The following is a 22,500-nucleotide window of genomic DNA, read 5'->3' as shown; positions in this document are numbered from 1 at the left end:
ACACCATGTTGATTTTACTCTTTGGTTTTTGTACAGATTAAAAAGCAAAGGAAAAAAACAAACAAAAAACAAGATGTATTAATTGGTGGGGTTTTGATGTGCTATAAGGCCGACCCACACCCAATGCTGAGGTCACAGTGTACTGACACACCCTGGAGCACATGTCTGCATCAATGCAGCAAGGTGAGACGTGAAAACACTGGAGGTCAGCCAGAAGATTTTCAGCTGCTGTTAAGTTTGTCTTTGACTACATGATACAGTGTTAATGGTTATATTTCTGATGAAAACAAGCAAGTGGCAACGACACACAAAGAAACTAATTAAAACTTTTAATTAAAAAAACTCCAAATACAAAAAAAGTACAAATAAAAGCTTGAAATGGACTTCTTCCCCCTGAAAAGAGTAAACAATTTGTTATTCTGGTAATGTCTGTTAACTTGTGAGAGACTAATGCAGTGAATACAAGAGTCATTTTGCTGACTAATTGAAAGTGATTGAGTGGTGCTGAGAGTAATTGAGTACTGTTGAAATCACCTATTGGTTCCTTCGAGCAGAGTAAAAAGCAAATGGTGTTTAAAGGGCTCTAAAATAAAGTCAGTGTAAACTGGCAGCTGTTGTATCCCGGCTCACATCCAGCATTCTTAATGAGTACAAGCAGTGTAAAGATGGCTTAAATCACAAGTTTGCATTTGTAATTAGTTTGGCTACTTTCCAAATTCTTTCTGACAGCAAAGATAGATACATGTGTTAACACTGAATTACACCACTCTTACTTAACAAATGAGGTAAATCAATCTCACCAATATTAATTCAAGCCAAGAGCATCTGGTGTACTTAAACACAGAATCCATATTAATCTCTGTTTGTTATGATATCACCAGACATCTGGATTTTTTCTTTGGGCACCATGGGTAACAGTTGTCATGACATTTCACAAAAAACAAAACTGTCAACCTCATAGTGGCACAAGATGAAAAGTCAACTGATAACCAAAGTAGGATACAGGTGCTGGGGACCATGAATGTCTATGAAATTTCACAGTAATCCATTCAATACTTATAAAGATATTGTAGTCAAAATTACAGAGGTACATCGACTGACTAAACAATGGACCAACTTTGCCATCCTTATGACGCATTGCAATACATTACATTAATACATTATCACAATACATTATTGCAGTTGTTGCATTGACCTTTGTGTGCACAGCCACTTACTGCTGAACATTGCTTGAAAGTTGGACAAGCATATGAGTTGTGTTTCTGAATTTCAGAGGATACCAGTGTATCAGCTGGTGTTCATTCAAAATAACTAAATAAAAAAACAAGTCAAAAGAAACACAAAGCAGGTATTGATTCCTTTGCAAAAATTATGAATTTTAATTTTAGTTGGACTTGAATAATATTGAACATGAAAAATAAAGTCCAAACATGTTGGTATCAATAGCCTGCAAAAAGCTAAATTAGTAGAAAAATAAGACAAAGTCATAACTGTTGGTGTTAGAAGTACAAATATCTTGAAGGTGAATGGGCTCATGATCTCAGTTTATCTCAAGCTGAGACAATTCAACTGAAAATACACGCACACACACACACTTCTCCACACTCAGGTCCACTGCTCACTTGCTATATCTGTTAGAGAACACCAGGCAGAGGAACAGACATATGAATGAGGTCATGGAGTTCACTTGCTTCTCCTCCTCTGCCACTCTGAATATCAGCCTTTCCTTGACCCAGCCCGGCTGGCAGGGTACTATTTTCACCTCCTCCCTCACAATTTTTAGTAAAAATGGTAGCATCCATCTCTCAGTGCTTGGCGGGTTGCTCTGTGTCCTCTGTGTTGTCTGAGGATAATGGGTTTTGGTGCAGCCTGCACAGATGGAGGCTCAGGGAGCGGTCCACCATCAGCGGCATTAGCTCCACTATCACCCCTTAAAACACAGAGCCGACTCCATTTGCATCACGCCAGGATCTAAACACTTAAGGCAAGGAATGTTGCACCCCTCCCATCATCTGAATTAGAGGTGTTCAAGATTAGTGATGTGTTCAATGTGCAGCTGTCTTGCTAGAACAAGATACCGTGCTTACTTTATAAAATGCATGACATGTTTGATGAATCCTGTTTTAAAAGCTCCCACAGATAAATGAATGTTGTGATAGGCTGATGTATCATTGATAAGATGTTACTGTGTTTTTTTAGGGCAGCGACGAGGGCGACGTGGACAAGAATAAGTGCTGCACGCTGTGTAACATGTCCTTTACCTCAGCAGTGGTGGCACAGTCACACTACCAGGGTAAAATCCACGCCAAGAGGCTAAAGCTGCTACTGGGGGAGCAGCCTGCCATCACAACCAAAGGTATAGCCCCTGTTCAAAATGCATTGTGGGTATAAATGATAGAGAAGCTACATTTTCCTAAGGGGATTTATTATTGAGAAGAAAAATAATTAAAGAATGAGACACAAGTTGCCGTATGGGTTGATGATGTTTGGAGGTGTTGTTTTCGTGTAAAGTGGAATAGAAAATGATTTAAAATAATTATGAAGCACTTGGTTCAGACCAAGTGTGTGTTGTCCCTACATCTTTCCCGTTGTTGTTTCTGAGTTGGAGTTTGAACAAATAGCATTGCCAGTGCCTGATATATTGTTGTCCAGTGTATATATTAGTGTATAGGTGCAGTGTCTTGATTCAGTGCTCCGAAACATCACATACATACAGAGGTACTGTAAGGGTCAGAATATACAGCAGGAGCTCAAAGGCCAAATCTATACAGCAGCATGGACGAAGGCTGGAGGAACAAATTTCATTTACTCTCATTGTTCTCGTTGGAACAAAGCATCTTCTGTGTACTTCTTTGTTCTGTTTTGAGTCAGCCATTATTTTCAGTCTGTTAGATATAAGTCAGTCATAAACTTCACTAAAGTTGTGCTAACATGTGGACGTTTATGATAGATAGATGGATAGATAATACTTTATTGATCTTCCACAGGAGAAATTCAGTTGCCAGGCACCTCTAAAAAATGAATAGTTTTCATTCTGTCAGGATGAGTTGCTAGCTTTCTTTAATAGCTGTACTTCACTCGTATGAACGTTTCGTTTGTGTCTACAGGAAGTTTGTTGTTCCTCAGTGGTTGTTGACACATCTCTTACTGTGTGTTTTGCTTTGTTGAGAAATATGTGTGTTTGATTCCATGTTCAGGTGTTATGACTTCACTATTCCTGCATCCAAATGAAGGTATATTGCTGCCTTCCATTAGAGAGAGCAAAGTAATCGATTTGAGAACACAAATGATTAACTTGAGTTAACACACTGAGTAATTTGAAAGTTTGGATTACTAAACTGGGGCAATCAATCAAGTACTTAAAAAAATAAATGACTAACTTCAAGGGAATTATGTTTAATTTCAAGGAATAAATTACAAATTTAAGAGAATAGTTAATAATGTAAACAAAAATGACACCATGGACAACCTTTAGTGACTAGAACAGTCCTGAGGTCATTCTGTATTTTAGTTGTAGATAGGGATCAGAATGTCGTGGCATGAACTGACCACATTTTTTGGCACAACTATAGACATTTATGACTTAGCCCAAATTTTATCCCTGAGAAGAATCTGCGTTTCTGTCTACATAACAGCAGTATTGCCAGTAGCAGATCTGGTCATGTGCTGTACTGTATATTAGTTTTACAGTGATGCTTCAGTGATTTCAATCACGTCCCCAGTCATTTTTATGTCTGAGTATTACGCAGTCTCTGTCCTGTGGGAATAATCTGTCCCTCTGTTCCACAGTTTCAGCAGTGACTCATCAGCTAAAGATACTTTGCTTGTGAGATCTGATAGAAATGTTTATGACATGGAACATGAGTAATTTATAGACGTAATAAAATAATGCATATAGACTAGGAAACATATTCATTTAAATAACCACATTCTCACATTACTCTGACATTAAAATCATAAAACACCAAAATTCCTTTGGTAAAACTAATGTTGTTTGAGAGTAAAAGTAGCAACAAACAATGCATAGACAGACATATGCACATCACTTCATTTTAGACAGGCAGCTGCCAACTTACCATATCAGTCTCCAGTCCACTTTCACTCTCTGCCTCCAGCATTACTATTGTACTCACCTTAAGGGCATGAGTGCTGTACTTTCTCTTATTGCCCTCTCCAGCAGACTAGCAGTGAAACAGAAACAGAGGTGGGATGATGCAACATGAATGGGAGCGCAGACGCTTAAATGTTAGATTGTAAGTTTAAGTGGGGATCCACAAATTTTGGCAATGTGATGTGCTGCAGTACTGATAATTCTGAGTTTCTTTTTTATTTTCTTTTATATCTTTGTCTATCCTTTTATCTATTCAACTATGACAGTTAAATCTCAGCGATTGTAACATGTTAAACATTATATGGCAAGTTAAAAAAAAACATGCTATACAGTGCAATCAATATCAATCTTTGGTTGAATTGTTAATAATTCAGACATAAATAGTTGAAAGTATATTACATAATTTTAAATTACCTAAGGGTTCAATATCAAATGTTTATGTATCCAGTATCACTATACTACATGCTATATGTCATGGTCCCCAGAGGATGAAACCTACAGCGCCACCTTGTGCTTGATTTACTTGATATTTTATGGGTTGTCATGGAATTTGGTGGAGGCTTTTCTTGCTGTCCAGAGGATCTTAAGGACTTTGGTGATTGTCTGTTTTTTCTTCTACCACCACCACCATATCTCAACATCATACTGGATGGATTAGGAAATGTTTGTACAGACATCCATGACAACGGATCCCTTTGGTTATCCATTGGCCTAATACTGTGTGGTCTAGACCTGCTCTATTTGAAAAGAGCTTCTTGATAACGGTTGTGACTTGGTGCTATATGAATAAAACTCACTTGACTTGAATTGACTTAAGCTCTATTATAAGAACATGACACAACATTATACCTGCTAAACATCAGCATGCCAACCTTGTGAGCATGTTAGCATGTAGTTAAAAGCATACAGCCCCACATAGCTGCCAGCATGGCTGCAGACTCATACCATTGCATGACATGATTTTTGGGGCCAGTTACAGTTTACTAACGGCAGCCAAACAAGCTGGTGTAGTTGGATGTTTTTTTTATGGTTCTCTGTGTGTGTGTATTTAGATTTAATCACCGACTGTTCTTTACCTTGGGGCGATTGAGGTCTTCTGCTGTTGTAATCCACTGACAGCTGCTCTCCTTGAATCTACTTACAAATTGGCTGTTGTGAGAATAATGAGTGAGGGTCATGGGGGGAAACAGAGAATGAGAAACATAGCAAACATTATATTTTCAAATTATTCTGGAGCCCACCACCTGAGTCCACAGTGAGCAGTGTGGTTGTGAACAGATCAGCCTTGAGCTTTGTTTGTTTACCGTAGCTTGTTGGCGCTCCAGTTGACCGAGTCATTTATATGCACTTCACAGCTTTGTGTTTTACTCTGAGCCCTTGCACATCCCTCACCACCATTTTACTTTTAATTTGTTTGAAGTTTTCCGTTTACTGATAAAGCGGCACATTTTTATTGTGGCATTATCTGAAGTCTCCCATTGTTTGATCGTCCTGAATTCATCCCGCGTTAGTACTGCTTTAACCACTGCAGCCTTTTTTCTCTCTAAAGTGGTAGGACTGAATCAGTAGATTGGCACATGAACTCTTGTCTTTGAGTTAATGTTTGTAGGATTGGTCCTTGAACCCTCTGGCTTAAAACAAGAACAGAGTAGAAGCACCACAATAGCATTTAAGATAGAAAGTGGGACAGACAAAGTAAATTCGGCAGAGCTAGTTCAGGCCAATCACAGAGGCTATATAGCAATGGTAATGCCAAAAGAAAATTAAATTAGATTTCTGTTGCTCACCTGAAATGAAGGAAATGACAATAAGGTCATAAATTCTTAAATGAAAGTCTTAAATTCTTATTCAAATTAGCCATAAACCTTGAGCAGCTCTGTGCTTTTGGTCACTTCAGTCAGCTGCACAGTCGTCATGACCAAATATTAATCAAATGCTGCTGCATCATTCTGTTGCTGCTGCCTCCTGTGCTGCATTTGCAACCCAGCATCCACCCGTGGGCTCTGTTCTGTTTTATTTGAGAGTTTTGTATCGATCTCTCTCTGCTCTTGCTTTGGCTGGTTGAAATATTTATGTTCTTGGGGCGTGATCGAAATGAAGCCTGATGGCAAAAATATTTTTTTATTTGTTCTTAGTACAGTGTTTTTGTTCAGTTCATAGCTAAACTACTGAAGGGCAAACTCATTTTCATATTATTCCCCAAAAAAAGCACTTTATTTTGTCCTCCCTTTGTGTACAAAAGCAGAATTCCACCAAAAAGCAGTTTTTCTTGTGTTTTTCACTTAGGAGATTAGGTCTGAAGTATATCAGTTATCTTGAATTTTGTTTTCTTTGAGGTGCATTCAGTGCAATACATATCTCACATCTGAGAATGTCAGAAAAGAACGTAACTAGAAAAAACTATGAAACCCATGAAAAAATTGATCTAATGTGACAAAGCACAAAGGGTGGTGACTGGTATAAAGTTTCTACATAAATCTATGAATGAATATGAAGAGGTTTAAACGAGTTGAAAATGCTTAATAATGGGCAGAATGTCCAAAAATAAACAAATACACTGCATATAGAAATCTTTATAGAACATTAGGCATGCTATGATTTAGAAGCATCCAGGAGTTTTTTTCCCTCTAAGCTAACAGTTCAATAAGTAATAATTTGTCAATAGACCAAACAGTGGGATATTTTGGCCATAAGTTTAGAGAACTTCCACACTGTTTGATTCCATTTGTACTTTGCTTTCTAAAAAGTCTGATTGTGGTCTCATGATGCAAGTACTCAGACAGTGCCCTTTGCTATTTGCTCTCTTTGCCACATGTCAGTGACAGACACAGCCATTAAGCATGCCATCTGTGGCCAATGGTTCAGAACAGAGGTAGCTCCATCTAGACTAAAAGTGGGGGGTGACGCAGCCATCGATCGAACTGACACCCAGAAAACTACTGGGACACTCAAGAACATCCTCCCCACCTGACAGACACATTAGAAAAAAACTTAAATTCTGACTGTTTTGAATTGCAGCAGGTGATATTCAGTTCTCTGAGCAGAGAGTGAGGAATTGTAACTTCATCACAAAAAAATGAACTGAATTAACCATCTCTGCGATGTTCGTAGATATGGTGAAATACAAATATCAGACCCATATATTACCCTCAGTGCTTGCCCTTGCACATGTACTGTCAGAAGATTCATAAAGAGAAAAAACAGTGTCTGTCAATAAGGTTCAGTCTTTTGCCTAAATGACCCATATTCCAGTTGAAATAAAAGAACTGCTAGCTTTAGACCACAGCTTGTTTTATCCTCCGAAACAGTAATTTAAAGTACCTCTATTGTACAGGCACCCAGATCTGTCACAAATAGAAAATGTCAGGAAGATAAATCCAGGGCACCGGGAGGCCCAGGATATTGATTTCTACATAAGTAACGTCAGCGGACTGGCTGAGTTCCTCTGTTGATCTGCCTGTCTCTCGGGACCCGTTGTTGTTCTAGCCTGCTGTCAGCCAGTATACAGTTGCAAAAGCTCTAGCTTGCCTGGCATTTTTTTTCCTCACTCACCCCAGACACCAAAGACCCATGCAGGTGGTGCTGTTAAAAAAAGCCTCAATAACCCACTGATGAGAATATACAGGATCTGTGTTGTCATAGGAGACTTTACTTACTGACTTTTACATTTTTTTGTCTTTGAACAGATGGTGTGTATCCTCCTTTGGGTCCATAACCCCCATTCAAAACCCATGATAAACATTTCAAAAGTGCACGGTCATCAATCTGAAATCATCATGTTGAAAAGCCCTGCGTAAGCTGTTCTGAATTTCATATTAACTTTTTGAACATGCAAGAATTTCATCTGACAGTGAAAATTAATGTTTAATGTTTATCCCACAGGCACAGTATTACACATAGTCTCTATAAGCTAAAAAAAAAAAAAAAAATCCTCTTTGCCCTTTTACTCTGGCACAGTTGTACTAATGTGAATATTTTCATTGACCCATATAGCACATGCTCATCTCCATGCATTTTTAGTTGAATATTAGCTGCTGGTGTTGCAATGTGTTGCAATTTTGATTCAGTTTCTATTTTGGAGCTCAAGCAGGTTGAATGAATGTTAATTTGTCATTAGCATTTTATATAATCGCAGCCACATGTATTTTCATATTCCTCCACATGGTTTCTCTAAGCACTATTTCCAGATTCTGGCCTGTATCCAATTGTCTGGGCCGTAAGCACAATAGCTGCCATGAATGTCACTTCCTTTAACATCTGCAGCTTAATGTGGGGATGTATTTTCCCTGCACTGATTTACAGGGAGGTGATTTGGTGAAATCTGGAACTAAAGTGTTCATATGGTAATGTAGCCATTGCTTATTGTCCCCTCACTTTTAACTGGAAATATTATTGACTATATGTCCAAACCTGTTAACAGAGAGCCATCAGTTAAGTGTTTATATCATAGCATTAACAATTAAAGAGCTCAGTATTTTTGAAAATGCCCCTTCAGGTTACTCACTGTTTCTTAAACTGATGGGCTGCCTCAGCATTCAGCCAATTTTACATTTTCATACAGTGACATTTTAGGGATTCTTGGTAACATTCCAGTGCAGTACAGCAGCTCAACTCTGAGATCATCATAAAGCTGGAGCCATCAAAAATGAATGAAAAAGACATAGCAAAGAACTTACTCCTGTTGCTATAATATCATAAAAAGCTGTAAGTGTGCACTTAAAGTTACAGCTGGAAAACAACAATGGTAAAAGCTTTGATGACTGAATGATGACTGACATAGCGGTTAGCAGATACAATAATCAGGTATAGACACATACTGTATGTATTTCTTACATTCCATACTTTTAGCAAAAATGGATTGCCAAATAGCTTTTTTTTAGCCATGCTAGCTAAACTGTCTTGACAAATAGTCTTGTAGCAGAACATTTACTAACTATAACTATACTCTAACTATATTTAGAGGCTCTGTGCCAGTAAAATGGAATTTATATGTCTTTATATGTCTTTATGTTTTGTGTTGCATCACAGCGCAATGCAACAGCAATGCCTCTCTGTTTGCCTCTGTGGCCTCCTGGAAATTTTTCCTGACTTCAAATGTTTCAAAGAACCTGCAGTCCAAAGTGATCTGACTGAAGGAGCCATAATACTTTCTGCACAGGCTTATTGTATTGTTTATTTATTGTTGTCAGAAATAATGTTGTCAAAGGGGTTTGGAAGTTTTAGCAAAAATCTCTCACACCGATTTTTCTCATTCAATCAAAATTACTTTTTTTTTATTTTTTGAGCTGACAACATCCTGATATTTAATTTGCATTTCCCAACATAAAACCTTCTTCTTGAGGGATAAATGTATACCTGCAGTTCCAAAAGTGTCTTCTCCTCAACCAATAGAGCTACAAGGTGGGAGTGTCTTTTCAGAAATGCACAATACATGCAGCCAAACATTAGATCTTTTTAGAGGTACTTTATGCAAATCAGATGAACTGTGACTTTGCTCATTATATCTGTAATCTGAGTGAATGGTGTGCTATGTGACACAAAATTTTGTGCCCCTGATGGTAATTTGTGACAGGCTTAGTAGGTTTTAGTCTTGTTTTTCCTATTTCCAGCTTTATAGTCTAAAGTCTAAACTGCGTATGAGAGTAGGGTCTGCTTTGTAGGACTTGAGCCTAACAGATAGTAGTAAAGGCTGGATGGAGGATGGACATGTTTTGTTTGTTTCCTTTTCATGGCCTGGACAGCTCACAGAGCTTCTTCCTCAGAGACAACGTGAAAATATGGGGAAATGTTTCATTTCCTGAGTCGTTCAGAGAGGGTTTGTAGGCAGGGGGTGGGGGAGGGGTGGGAGTGAGAAAAGCCCAAAAGGGAACGGCATTGTAGGAAGAGATAACTGCATGGATTCAGAGCACTTTGATCTCCTTCTCTCACAGATGCTGAATCTCCTCAGATTTATAACTCTGTTCACACTAAATAGGTCTACTTTGTACTGCTTCTCTGTCTGCATACAAATGCCATGCAAGGAGGGGATTTGGCTTTTAAACACAACTTAGTGCCAGAAACTAGTGCAGGTGAAATGACATGTGCTATTTCAGCTGAGAAATAAAATATTGCCATAGTGTGGCACATGGAAACAGTGTATTTCTTTGAGCCTTTGGGGAGATGAAAGGAAAGTTTGCTTTGCCTTACTGTAGATTTGATTTTTAATGGATTTTCAGTTTTCCGTTATTAACTAGGCTGGTCAATGATGAGCACAATCTTCACTCAAACAGCCTCCTGAAGCATAAAACAGCAACTAAAAGAGCTGAATAAATAAATTACAATGAGCTTCAAATTGACAGTTGGCAAACCCACACAATTTCTACACAAAATAGCATCAAGTCCAAGCAGTCTGACAGTGTTTATTGCAGCGCTGCTGCATGAAACTCCTATTGGTTTGTTCTCATCAAAAAAGCGCAAGCAAACACTAAGAAGATAGAAATTAGGCTATTTATGTAAAGCTGCTCATTGAAATGCAGGTTTTTCATCAAACAGAAGTGGTATGCATTTCCCGAGAGACAAGCACTAAGTGATGTGAATATGTCTAATTACTGCCATAGACTTTTTTTACTGAAGAACAGGGAAGCCATTATCTGAATCACTTGAAATTCCAAATGCTGTGAAGACACAGGAACTTGGAAGTAGCAACATATTGGCACCTTACTGGTACATTCTGTATTTGGTACAATGCAACCCACAGAATTAAACAGCTCAGCAGCTACAGGGGTGCCAGGCACCCACAAATAACCCACAGATAGAACCTGTTTAGGGTAAAATACATGTATTTGAAGGAATTTATAGCATAGGCAGTACTAGACTAGGACTACTTGGGGTTATAGTTCCACTAAGGAATGACTGAAGAATGAAGTCCATAGCCCTGTCAATAAATAATTAAGCTCACAACTAACCCCAGTTAGAAGAAAAATTACCTGTGGGCCACAAGTGAAATAAGAGAAAAGACAAAAAGTCAAAAGAAAAACATAATAGTAGAATGCAATAAATTGTCAGCTTGCCTGTGTGTACAGCACAGAAATACAGGTATTGCTAAAAGTCTTGTCAGTGGTTAAAAACAGAAATGGGAAGGGAGGGCATTTTTGCCTCATGCACAACTGGCATGTCTCTTTGTGTTATTAGCTATGCTAGCAGCATGGCTCTAGGGAAATTTGATCCAGGCATCTAGGGTTCCTTTGAGGATGAAGTCTATATTTCCCAACCCTTTTGGTTTTGAGTGAAATGTCTCAACAACTATTCAATGGGTTGCCATGAAATTAGGAACAGACATTCATGGTGCCCAGATTAATACTTTTGACTGTGGTGATCCCTGACTCTTCCATCTAGTGCCACGACCAGGGCAAAAGTTTGACATATTAATTAAATTATCTCTAATTCTGCAAGATGGATTGGGAAAAATATTGTTACAGACATTTATGGTTCCCAGAGAATGGTTCCTACTGAGCAACTGTTGGTCCTCTGGTGCCAGCAGTAGGTCCATATTTGTGGTTTTGAGTGACATTTCATGACAACTACTGTATGCAATAGTTTTGCTTTCTGAACAAATGTATTATTCATATTAGGACTGTGCCAGCAATCAGACTTCAGTCACATTTACTATTTGACTGCAGTGAATACTTGCAGTTAATGGATCAGTTTTGTACTGAGCTTTGTGACTGCTAAGTGTGTAAAACTGCAAAACTGGACCCATGACAGACTCTACAACATTGTGCACTATGGTCTCGACACATGGCAGACATGAGCATGTCACCTCTCACGTTCACTCACGTGAATGTGAAAGGGTGATATCCAAGTGTTGCCTGTCTGTAAAGGTACATTTGATACTAAGCATTATCCAGCACATTCACATGGACACAGGCAAGAGAAGAACTGAAAATATTTACCAGCTTCCATCCGAAAAAATCGATCAAACCCTTTATGTGATAACATTAATGCTTCTATTGCACTATTGTTTTTACTCTCAACTGATACTCAAACTGAAGAAGTGTAGAAATGCTGCAGTGTAAGCCTGTGTGCTGGATTGCTTCACTCTTTCCTCCTTTTCAAAACCCTTCACGCTCACATTTGGTCAGACAGGAAAGGGCCTATCAGGCCAATAAACTGTTGCAGTGTGCGTATGTATATGCATCCGCTGACTAACCAGCTACCATGCTACCATTATGAAATGTGGCATGTGTACTGTCTTCTTGATTTGATGATAATAATTTAAGACCATCCGGCTGGGATGATTCATACCCTGGTGTACTGACGATTCTCTCAAAAAAATGTTCTCCTCAGACATCGATGTCAAAAAAATTGTAAGGCTTCAGGAAAAAGCTGCAATCCTCTCATATTAGTTTTTACTGTGTTCTTGATGCCTAGCACTGTGTGTCCAAAGCTCCTGAATTTATCTCTCTGCAGCAAAATAAGGCACATTTTTATCTTGCTAATGCTTAAACCTATAATACAGAAAAGACGTGGCCTTTTCAACAAGTTTACCACACGGCACACCAAGCTGATGCCATCTGCCTCTTGGCGATGATGATGAGCCCGCCTTCTGAGCTGAGCTCAACCCTCAATCAAAGCACAGAGGGTTGTTAAACAGTATGACTCTAATGATGCACTAAATGGGAGGAAAGGGTTTCATTCCTTTATGTGCCTGCTGGGTTATCAATGAGACTGGAGAGTCATCCTGTTATAACAAAGCCTGTTATGAATGAGGAGTCTGCCGCCTTGTATCGAACGTACAGACTTTAGGTAAAGACTTTAGGTAGTGGGCTGCTAGACAAATGGCTGGGACACTCTGTTGTAAAAGCAGTGCAAATCAGAGTGTGATTACACTTTGCTGGAGGAGGATACCAAACACAGAGAATGCACTGATGATGATAAATGATCTTTGCTTGGGTCTTGTAATCATGCCCCTTTAATTCCTGAATATTTGCAGAAAATTATTTGCCTGAGTTTATCCTCTTTGCTTCTCATTTCCTCTCAAACTGTGGACAGAGATTTGGACAATAAATCCTCCAATAATCTAATCAATAATGTTTTGTTCACACCTCTTTTTAATAGATGGTACTCTAAATCGAAGAGCAACCTGCTGTGGTTGAGGTGGAAAATAGCCATGCAAAGTGCTGGACAATAACTCTGGAGACTGAGGTTTCTGTTCTGCATCCCATATGTGGTCATGTTTAGGCTACAGCTTTTTGGTTATAGCTGTACTAACCAATATTTATATTTTAACAATGGATATTTCCGCATTTTGTGAAATACATATATTTGCTCATTAGATAAGAGCCAGTTACCTTGGCTCAGCTTAAAGACTTATTAACATGTTGCATCTAGTTTGTTTAATCCATACAAACAAAAATGTAAAAACACAGAGTGTAGTTTTATGGGGAGTTTGTGATGTATTTCTTTGCCAGCAATGGCTGGGTGTAGTGACGATCATTTTTACATATCTACAAATTGTTGGTAGGCATATTTTGGAAAATTGGACAAAGCCAGGCTTTCAACAACAAAAACAACAGTTTCATGGATGAACAACTTTTAAAGCATGAGTCCCCATGTGTGTTCATTTTATTGACAGCAATGGACTATGAACTTTAGCTAGTTGTACAATAAAGTACTGCACTGAAGTCAGTGAGAGTGGATAATCTTATGACTTGTCAAACCTAGCCATTTTTAATTATTGTATGTCAGTGAGATTGGAAAAGTGTGAATTATTTTAGCAGCCTTGTATACCCTATAACACCATGTCAACAAGAAGTCATGGAAGAAGATTCAGAATATGTCCCCCTCTGGATTTCAGCTTGGAACCTTGTTGTTCACAGTCAGCACTTTCACCCCTATAGACTATATCATCATAACAGCTTGGCTTGTGTAACAGTATTTTCTGCTTTGTTTTTTTGCAGAGGCCACTGAGGATTACCGCAGTGTAACTTTAAATATTCCCTAAAATTTGACTTTTAATCTTTTTTGTCAAGAAATTTGATCACATTTCCTTTGTACAGTACATATAATACTAAAACATTTATTGTCATAATGTCTTTAAGGTCCTTTTAAACAGATTTCAAAATGTAGTACAACATTACATCTCCAGACTCTAAACAAACTGTGCCTCAACATTTAAATAAATACTATACAATTCTAATTATTATTATTATTATGCATATTTTGAAGAAGGTAGAGTGACAGACTCTACTGACCATTTATTACAGTCTTTTATTATGATTTTGAGTGAAAACTTGCTCATAAACCTCACATATTTTGACCGATCAAAACCAAATAAGTTTTGCCCTCTAGAGGCACAGTGTCCCAAGACTGCATAGCAAAGCTTGGGTTCCAAACATGCACTAAATTTGGTAATGGTGACTAAAAACATATTTTGATTTATCTGAGAGTTTATGTGAAATTGACCTTAAGGATAGAATTTGAAAATCTTGAATGATGCTAAATTATCCACAGAATCAAGGGAGAAAAGAATTTGGTTCTTTAGCTCCTGGGGTTTGAAGGTTGTTAAAGCACCACCATGAGATCAGTAAATTTTATTGCCTAGATAGTGCTTCACTTTTGAAAGTATTTGGTCTTGTGGTTTCTGAGATCCAGATGTGTATATGGGATGTTAAGATGACAACTACTACTACTACTACTAACTAACTAACTAATACTACTACTACTACTACTACTACTAATAATAATAATAATAATAATATAAACTCTGAATGAAGTTTGGAGCATTGACATGAAAAGTGCACATTTATCTCATTGTCCTGGGATCTGCCCTCCTTTTTATTCTCTGACTTATTTGTCATCTCCACAAACAGTAAAAATGAGTTTCTCATAGGCTCTAAATTCTCCCTCTCATATTCTGTCATTCCTGTCTCTGTGCTTCTTGGCAATTGCCTAAATGTTATTGTGTAAACCAAGGGCTGTGCTTTCAGGTTGTCTCATATGCCAGAGGTGTCTAAACTACTTTGATGCAGCTTTAGCCTATTAGTTCTCTATATATTTACAGCTATTGACAAACAAAGAGTAAGTGGATCTCCTACTGTATGTGGGACTAATCTGAAGTTTAGCAGGTAGTCCAGTTATAGAATGGCTAGTCCTTCAGTTGCTGAATTGTTTGGCAGATGCACACCCCTACCCACCCCCAACTACTTTCCTTTGAGCAGGGCATTAAATCCTGAACAACTCCAGGGCTTCTGTTTTGTATCTGACCTCTGACCTCCCAGCAAAAGAGATTAAATTAAGTCTGACAGTTTACATTGGCCTATTAGTTGGAGAGGTCACCCTATAACCACAGAGTCACAGATTCAAATCCTACATAATAGCCAGTTTCTGTGGATGAGAGCATCAGCCAAGAGCTGAATGTGAAATATAATGCAAATGTAAACTCTGCTGTGCCTATGGCTCAGCTCTGACTCACTGAAGAAGAGCAAAATGCTGACAGTTAAGGTTCTATACATTCTCTCTCCCCTATGTTTTTCACCGGAGTTGCCATTTTGATGTTAACTGGTGTAATTGAACATAATGGGACAACACTAAATGTTGACTTAGGGTGGGTCGAGCAGTGGAGTGTTAAAACTGATTAAGTTGATATTGCCATTTTGTGTCGGGGGGCGCTCAGTGTAACACTGTGCTCGTTTGGGGTTAATGCCGTCATCCATGCATGAAGGCACAAGTGGGCAGCCACGAGAAGAGCAGGCTCTTTATTCCGTTTGCCAAGTAGAATTTAGGTTTTCCTCTTCAGGCATTTAATGGAGATAACAGCTTGTTATTCAGAGTGCTGTACTAGCAGGGCTGCAGTCATTGTTACATTGCTGCTGATCAGTGCTCATTAAAGCCCTTACATTGTACTCTGTCTGCTGGCTACAAATCTCCACTTTAAAAGGCCAACTTGTGTTTTTTAGGTGGAGTTGACATGCAGTTAACAGCAGTCTGCATTCTTTTTGCATTTTTAAAAATGTTGCTAAGATAAGTCACTTTTTAAATGAATATACTTTAAAACAATATGCAGTAAAGCTATTTTATTCTTAAGCAGTGTTTTTTCTTGTACAGAGAATTTAGAGGTTGGCAGCCTACTCCAGTTCCATTCGCCTTTGCCAAAACATGACCATTTGGTCAAAGTAACAGTCTGTCATACGCAAATACATTTGTACAGAGCATAACCTTGTGCTCAGTGTATGACAACCAAATACAATACTGAGTGAAATAACTGCAAGATAGTGAAAAGGCTACACAGAGTAGTAGGATAGTATGCTAATTAGCACTGGTTACTGAGTATAATTCACATGACCAACCATATATTTTTAAACAACAGAGAGAACATGCAGGAGAAAGCAAAACATTAGAAACACCTGTCACTATGGTCCAGTACAACACAGCCACAGACCACAGCATCCAAAATGACTGTACAATCAGTGTCAACAGAAACTTAGTATAATTAGTTCCGTTGATGTAGTATGTTTTTGTGTAGTTGCTGCCATTTTCAGTATTTCACTGTATTATCAAACTATAAGAGATTATTTTTTGATTATAAATACCCTGTAATATTTATTTTGTTTACCTTGTAAACAGAGCCCTTTTATTATTGAGATTAAGATGTTTAAACACCAAATCATTATTTTTTTAATCACAGTGTTATAATCATCTAAGTAAAAAGATATGCTTCTTATAGGCATATTTGGGGTCTTGCACATTTGCTTAGGACCTGGCACATATTTAAATTTATTTGCCATAAAACAATAATGTGAAAACCCTGCAGAACCTTAATTAAGTGTTTGTTGTCTTTCTCCAGAGGCGTCCCCCAGTCATGTAAAGAGCTCCCCAGAAACATCTCCCATGACCTCCCCACGACAGCGCCGCGACTCAGACCGTTACTGCCAGCTATGCAACGCCTGGTTCAACAACCCCGGCATGGCTCAGCAACACTATGATGGCAAAAAGCACAAGAAGAACGCCGCCAGAGCAGACCTGCTGGAGCAGCTGGGCAAGACCCTGGACATGGGAGAGATGAAAGGTACGTATCACTGCTGAAGTCATGAATCTCTTTTCATATTCTGACTGTCATAATCAATACATTTGAACTGGTGTTCATGCTTTTTATTGTTGTTTTCAGTGTTTATTGATTTGAAGCACATTGCAGACTTTGGTTGTAATGTTAGATTGCAATATGGCAAATTCATGATTTAAATGTGGCAAATGGCAAAAAAAGTGCAAGAGTTGTAAGGAAGGCCCCCCTTTTGGCTTACAGAAAATATGTATCTAATGACAGAAAAGGTCCAGGTGTCTCTTGTGTCTCGGTGTAATGAACCAGTATCAGACTCAAACCTATGTTGAGTGACTGGCAAGGCCATGGCAAGGTGTTAGGTGAGAATGTAGAATCATATTGACCCCAGGGCTTCTCATCTACAGTATAATGTACTTCAATTGACAGGGGGGTGACCTAACCCAACAGGATGAACTTCATGGTTGATGAAGTTCACAACCTCCTATTGGCTCCAGAGGTGCTGTTCAGTGACTGACCCTGATTTCTGACCTGCATGATTCCCCAGGGATTAATAATGTATCTCATTGTTATTTATTATAAAATACTGTAGAAGTTTGGCTTTGAATTGTTGCTTATTTAGAGTCAACAAATGTGATGTGATATTGATCAGTGATGGGGAGCAGCATCACATTTGGACAGAATTCAATTTCCTGAATTGTTGAGGTGAAAGTCAACCCTCTTGACTGGAGCTGTCAGCTCGTTTCCTTCTGGAGTCCACCAGCGTGTCACAAGCTGTTAATTTTGCAGAATGGAGAGAACGTTCTTGCTTGTCGTCTCCCAGTCACAATATGTCAATAACAATTACACAATATTATTCCAGTCAGTGGGGCCGGCTGCCAGAAGAGCAGAAGGAGCCCAGAGGTGCTGTAAAGGGCATTGGCGTGTGACCGCACCAAATGGGAGAAACAAGTCCTTGCAACTGATTGGACACAGACTCCTAACTCCAGGCTTGATTGGTTCTTTATGCCTTATAGGTGCACTGTGGCTAGTTAAGGGCAAACTGAGTGGTTGCAGTCATTTCAGCTTTGTCATGTTAGCTACTGAGGTTTTGGTATGTCTATGTATGTACCAGAATGTTTTTAAGTAACTTAATAACACGTTCAAACATATGTCAATATCCATATACACACCTACATATATATACACACAGTATAGGCAAACATAAACATACTGTGCTGTATTCATACATACAAAATTCATAACAACAACTACTGCAATTTATACACCAAAAGTCAGAGGGTTTGACTATTTAAACAGCAGAAGTCTTCTAGAAATAAGGATAGAAAAGGCAGTGATATTGTATTGTATTTTGATTGAGGGAAAATCCCACAGGGTCACTCCAAACATTACTGGAAGTGCTCAGCATTTCTGTCTTTAGAAACTTATGTTAGTTGCCAGAAAATTGCTAATTTAGAGCAGAACCGGAACATGTACGTGTTAGAAGGGAGTTCTCATTTACCAGAGTCAATATCCATTTGAAACTCAACTGCTTTTGACTCAGACTAATGTAAGTCTGTCTCAAAGCTCCTGAAAACTTGGTTTCAAATTTAGAATATTTCTCTATAGCAGTAAATATTAGGGACTAAATTAAAGTTTATTGTTTAGAAAAAAATGTTTAAATATTCAAAAACTCAGTTCATCTGCTTCTTCAGGACTGTGTGGGTGTGTATTTATCACATTTGATGTACAACATAAGGTAATGACTCCACAGCTGTCATCAGATTTTGATTTAAACATTAAATATTGATAAATGCTGATCACCTTTTTTTTCAGCAGATCTCCACCAATTTATTTTATGTTTGATAGACAGTGTTGTATTCTTGTCAGACCCTTTTGCTCACAGTAAGAGGCTGATTGAGAAAAAGGGTTTTAAACTGTAATTACCTTAGAATTACCAGAGATTTGGATGATAGTGGTGTTGCTGGAAACAAAACTATTGACAAAATATTGCTGATAGGGTGTACTGTGATTTTTTTTCTTTCAGACAGATTATGATTCAGCACCTCTAAGTTAAAGTGTTCCCCACCATCAGCCTCATCTCTTTGACACAATGCCTCTCTTCTCATTGTGTTAGGAGGAGAAACATTTGCCAACATCAACTCAGTCATTATGGAGAGGCTGAAAATGTCAGCGTGCTAGCTGCTTTATTCAGCACTTGGGCTAATGAGTGTTTCTCTCCGGCGATTATCAATTAGTAATGAAGTGGCAAATCATCCTATCAGGCAAAACCAGCACTGTGAGCCTGTGGAGGGGGGAATGGGACCGCAGCAGGCGTAGCAGGCGGCCAGGCAGCTGTGCAGGCGGGACAGAGAGGGGAGGCAGGGGATGGCCTGCCAGAGAACGCAGCTTTCACGGCTTATACTCAGCACTTCTCTATATGTGTTCCTTTCATCTTTTTCCACATCTCCGTTTTGGCGGTTTCGTCTCTCCTCTTTGCCCGCACTCTGCTTGCCATTCCCTCTCCCTGACCTCCAGCGCCATCCTTGCACTCTTCTCAACTCGCTGAGAAAGTGTGTTGATTGCCATGTGATGAAATATTCAACAGCTCCCATAACGGAGGAGGGGCCGTCATCCAGGGGTCTGCATATTGTTGTTGTGTATAGAGAGCTGTGCAGCTATGGAAGGTTGATGGCAAAGATTTGAGAGGGGGGAAAGGATAGAGAAAGTAAAGGCATGCTGCTATATCCACAATAAGAGGCCATTAGCACGCCACTGTTCCTGTGTTTGAATTATACAGACCCTTTAGGGGTCAATCGCTCAACTGCAACATAGTGCCCACCCAGCTCCAACCACCACACGATAAAAACAAACAAACAAACAAACAAACAAAAAAAACTTATAATGGTTCACCTGTGCTCTTTCAAATTGCTTTAAGTCATATTGTTGTAAACTTATACTGCAGAGTTTACCCAGGCTTCAGTAGTCAGTTAGATCCTCAGCTGTTATCTGTAATGCTCATTTTCTTCAGAATTTATCATTGACAGTGTAGACATGAGATGTTTCATTTACTGTAACAGTGAGGACTGTAATGTTTGCAGAAATGTAAATGGGATGGAAAATGAATTTGCGGTAGATAGTCCATGAAGACAGTAAATGTGAACAGACTGTGTAAGCACTTTTCTCTTGCAGTGGGTTTAAAAGAGCCGATGGTGAGCCGAATTCAGTTTTTTTCTTTTAATTACAACAAACTGAGTCAATTTTACCTCAAAATCAGAGCTAAAGTCACTTGTTTCCTACATTAATGCAATATTAGATATTCTGAGCTTATTATTTTTTAACTTCAGCAGTTCAGCAGTTTTTCTTCTTAGGAATGCACCGACCCAACTTTTCCTCTGTATTTCAACTCTAGATGTCTGCAGATCAGGACTACTAATCTGTTTTTAGTGTTTTCTTTTGCCTCCCTGCATGGAACTCAATGGAATCATTCTTAGTAAGTTAACATGAGACCTGGGGTTTCTGATGATACTAAAAACTGATTTGGTGGCTGAATTCATATAACTGATTGGGAAAAACTGAATTCTTCAAAAATATTGATGAAGCAAATGTGGATTGGACATTTCATGGGCGATACCCAATCCACTTAATAAAGACAGTATTAGAGCCAATCTGACAGACCCAATTAATGCATCTCTATTTCTTGCATTAGTACTTTGAATCAATACAATTTAAAGCAAAGTACATCATCCAAATGGAAACATAGCTGCATTAACCAGGGGCCCTTACTGACACACCCCATTCATTTCCCATGCTCTGTGCATTGGTCTGTCACCTCCAAGTGCTCATCAAATACACACTACACAGCTGCCCAAACATGGCAGCTTCATTGTATGCTCAGAGACCAGACCCCCTGTGAAACAGCCTCTTCATGAGACAGGGCCAACAGATCAGGTCAAAATGACAGCTCTGCTTCAGACAATGCTATACTTTTATAGGGGTGGGTATCATTAGCATTTTATCAATATCAGTATAAATAACAGTCTGGAGGAGCTGCACTGACGGTTAGCAACAGACACGTGACTCAGATTATTTTCAAATTACTCCCTTATTCCAAACTGCAAATATGTTTAACATATAAATATTGAAATGTTAAACACTTGAATAGCATTACCAATGTTTTCATTTGCTGTGCCACAGCTAGCTCACTCCTCTGAGCATTTCAATGTCCAACATATAGCCCACTGATTGTAAACTCAACCACAATGTAATCAAAGCTAATGATAGGCAATCTGAAAATGCAGAACACTGAATGAATGAATGAATGAATAATCAGTATCTTCTGATCCTCATTACCTATCCTTATTTACATTAGTGGTGTAAATAAGTAACATTTGTAGCAAATCTCGACATATTCAATCTATGTTGAAGAACACGCAAAATACACAATAAAATAACGTATGTGAATATAAACTCAGTTGCCAGTTTATTGGGTACACTTAACTAAAATAAATAGTCTAATACAAATATAAATCCTGCCTTCATGTTTTTATGCTCATTTCTATAAGTGGAGAGGAGTAAAAGAAGCCTTGATAATGAGGCTTCTTCACACTGAACACAACACCTTTTTAAACAGTTTTAATAAAAACTGAACCTTATATTCTTCATGGAGGAGGATTTATTGCAGGACTGTTGTATTAGTGTATTACTACATTAGTTTTAGCTAGTTGTAACTAATTAACTGCCAAGTGAGTGTATAATGTGGTCTGAGACCCTAGATCTTTTAAGTATCACATTTATCTTCTGTATAGCTGAAAGGTAAAAAGATGAATTTGGAAATAGGTATCATTTCAGTCTTATTCCAGCAAAGACCTAAGTAATGAGGGCACATGGTGCCATAGATCACTGTAATTATCTAAAACTAGAGGAATATAAAGACACGATTGCTACTTCATTCTTTTTATTGCTCAGGAATATAATGGGACTGCCTATATGAGGCTGAGACATCAGACTCTTTTATCTTCCTACAGTCTATCTTCATGCAGCAGCTAAATGAAACAGGAGCTGGAGCCTCAGCGTCTGTTCTGCTTCAATGGTGGGAGTGTCTGACTGAGTCCCAGGTTTACCCTGATACCTGACAGTGACAGACAACCAGACAATGTAAAGCCAGCAGCAGGCAGCAGCAGGCAGCTCCTTTCAGGTGACTGTTAGCTGTCAGTTCATTGAACAGGCTGAGGTAGTATCTGGCTACTTTTTATGTCAAGGTTGTGTTTTTTTCTTTGTGATTTCTAGGACATCAAAGACATTAGTGTTTCTGGTGTTCATAACATCTTTATTTATACAATATACACACTTCAGTTACATCTCATTTACAGCAAAT

General features: G+C 38.5%; 1 protein-coding gene across 1 annotated transcript in view; it reads left to right on the top strand.

The window, feature by feature from the left end:
• Positions 1 to 22,500, top strand: part of zmat4a (zinc finger, matrin-type 4a) — a 119,811-nt gene that overhangs the window by 65,243 nt on the left and 32,068 nt on the right. The window contains exons 4-5 of the mRNA XM_018669730.2: positions 2,200 to 2,356; positions 16,935 to 17,156. Coding sequence (XP_018525246.1) covers positions 2,200 to 2,356; positions 16,935 to 17,156 — 379 coding nt within the window. The remainder of the gene's footprint in view (positions 1 to 2,199; positions 2,357 to 16,934; positions 17,157 to 22,500) is intronic.

The sequence above is a fragment of the Lates calcarifer genome, linkage group LG13 (genome assembly GCF_001640805.2).
Source record: "Lates calcarifer isolate ASB-BC8 linkage group LG13, TLL_Latcal_v3, whole genome shotgun sequence".
NCBI classification, from domain to species: Eukaryota; Metazoa; Chordata; class Actinopteri; family Centropomidae; genus Lates; species Lates calcarifer.
The sequence above is the reverse complement of the archived record's forward strand: the minus strand, read 5'-3'. Positions and strand labels throughout refer to the sequence as shown.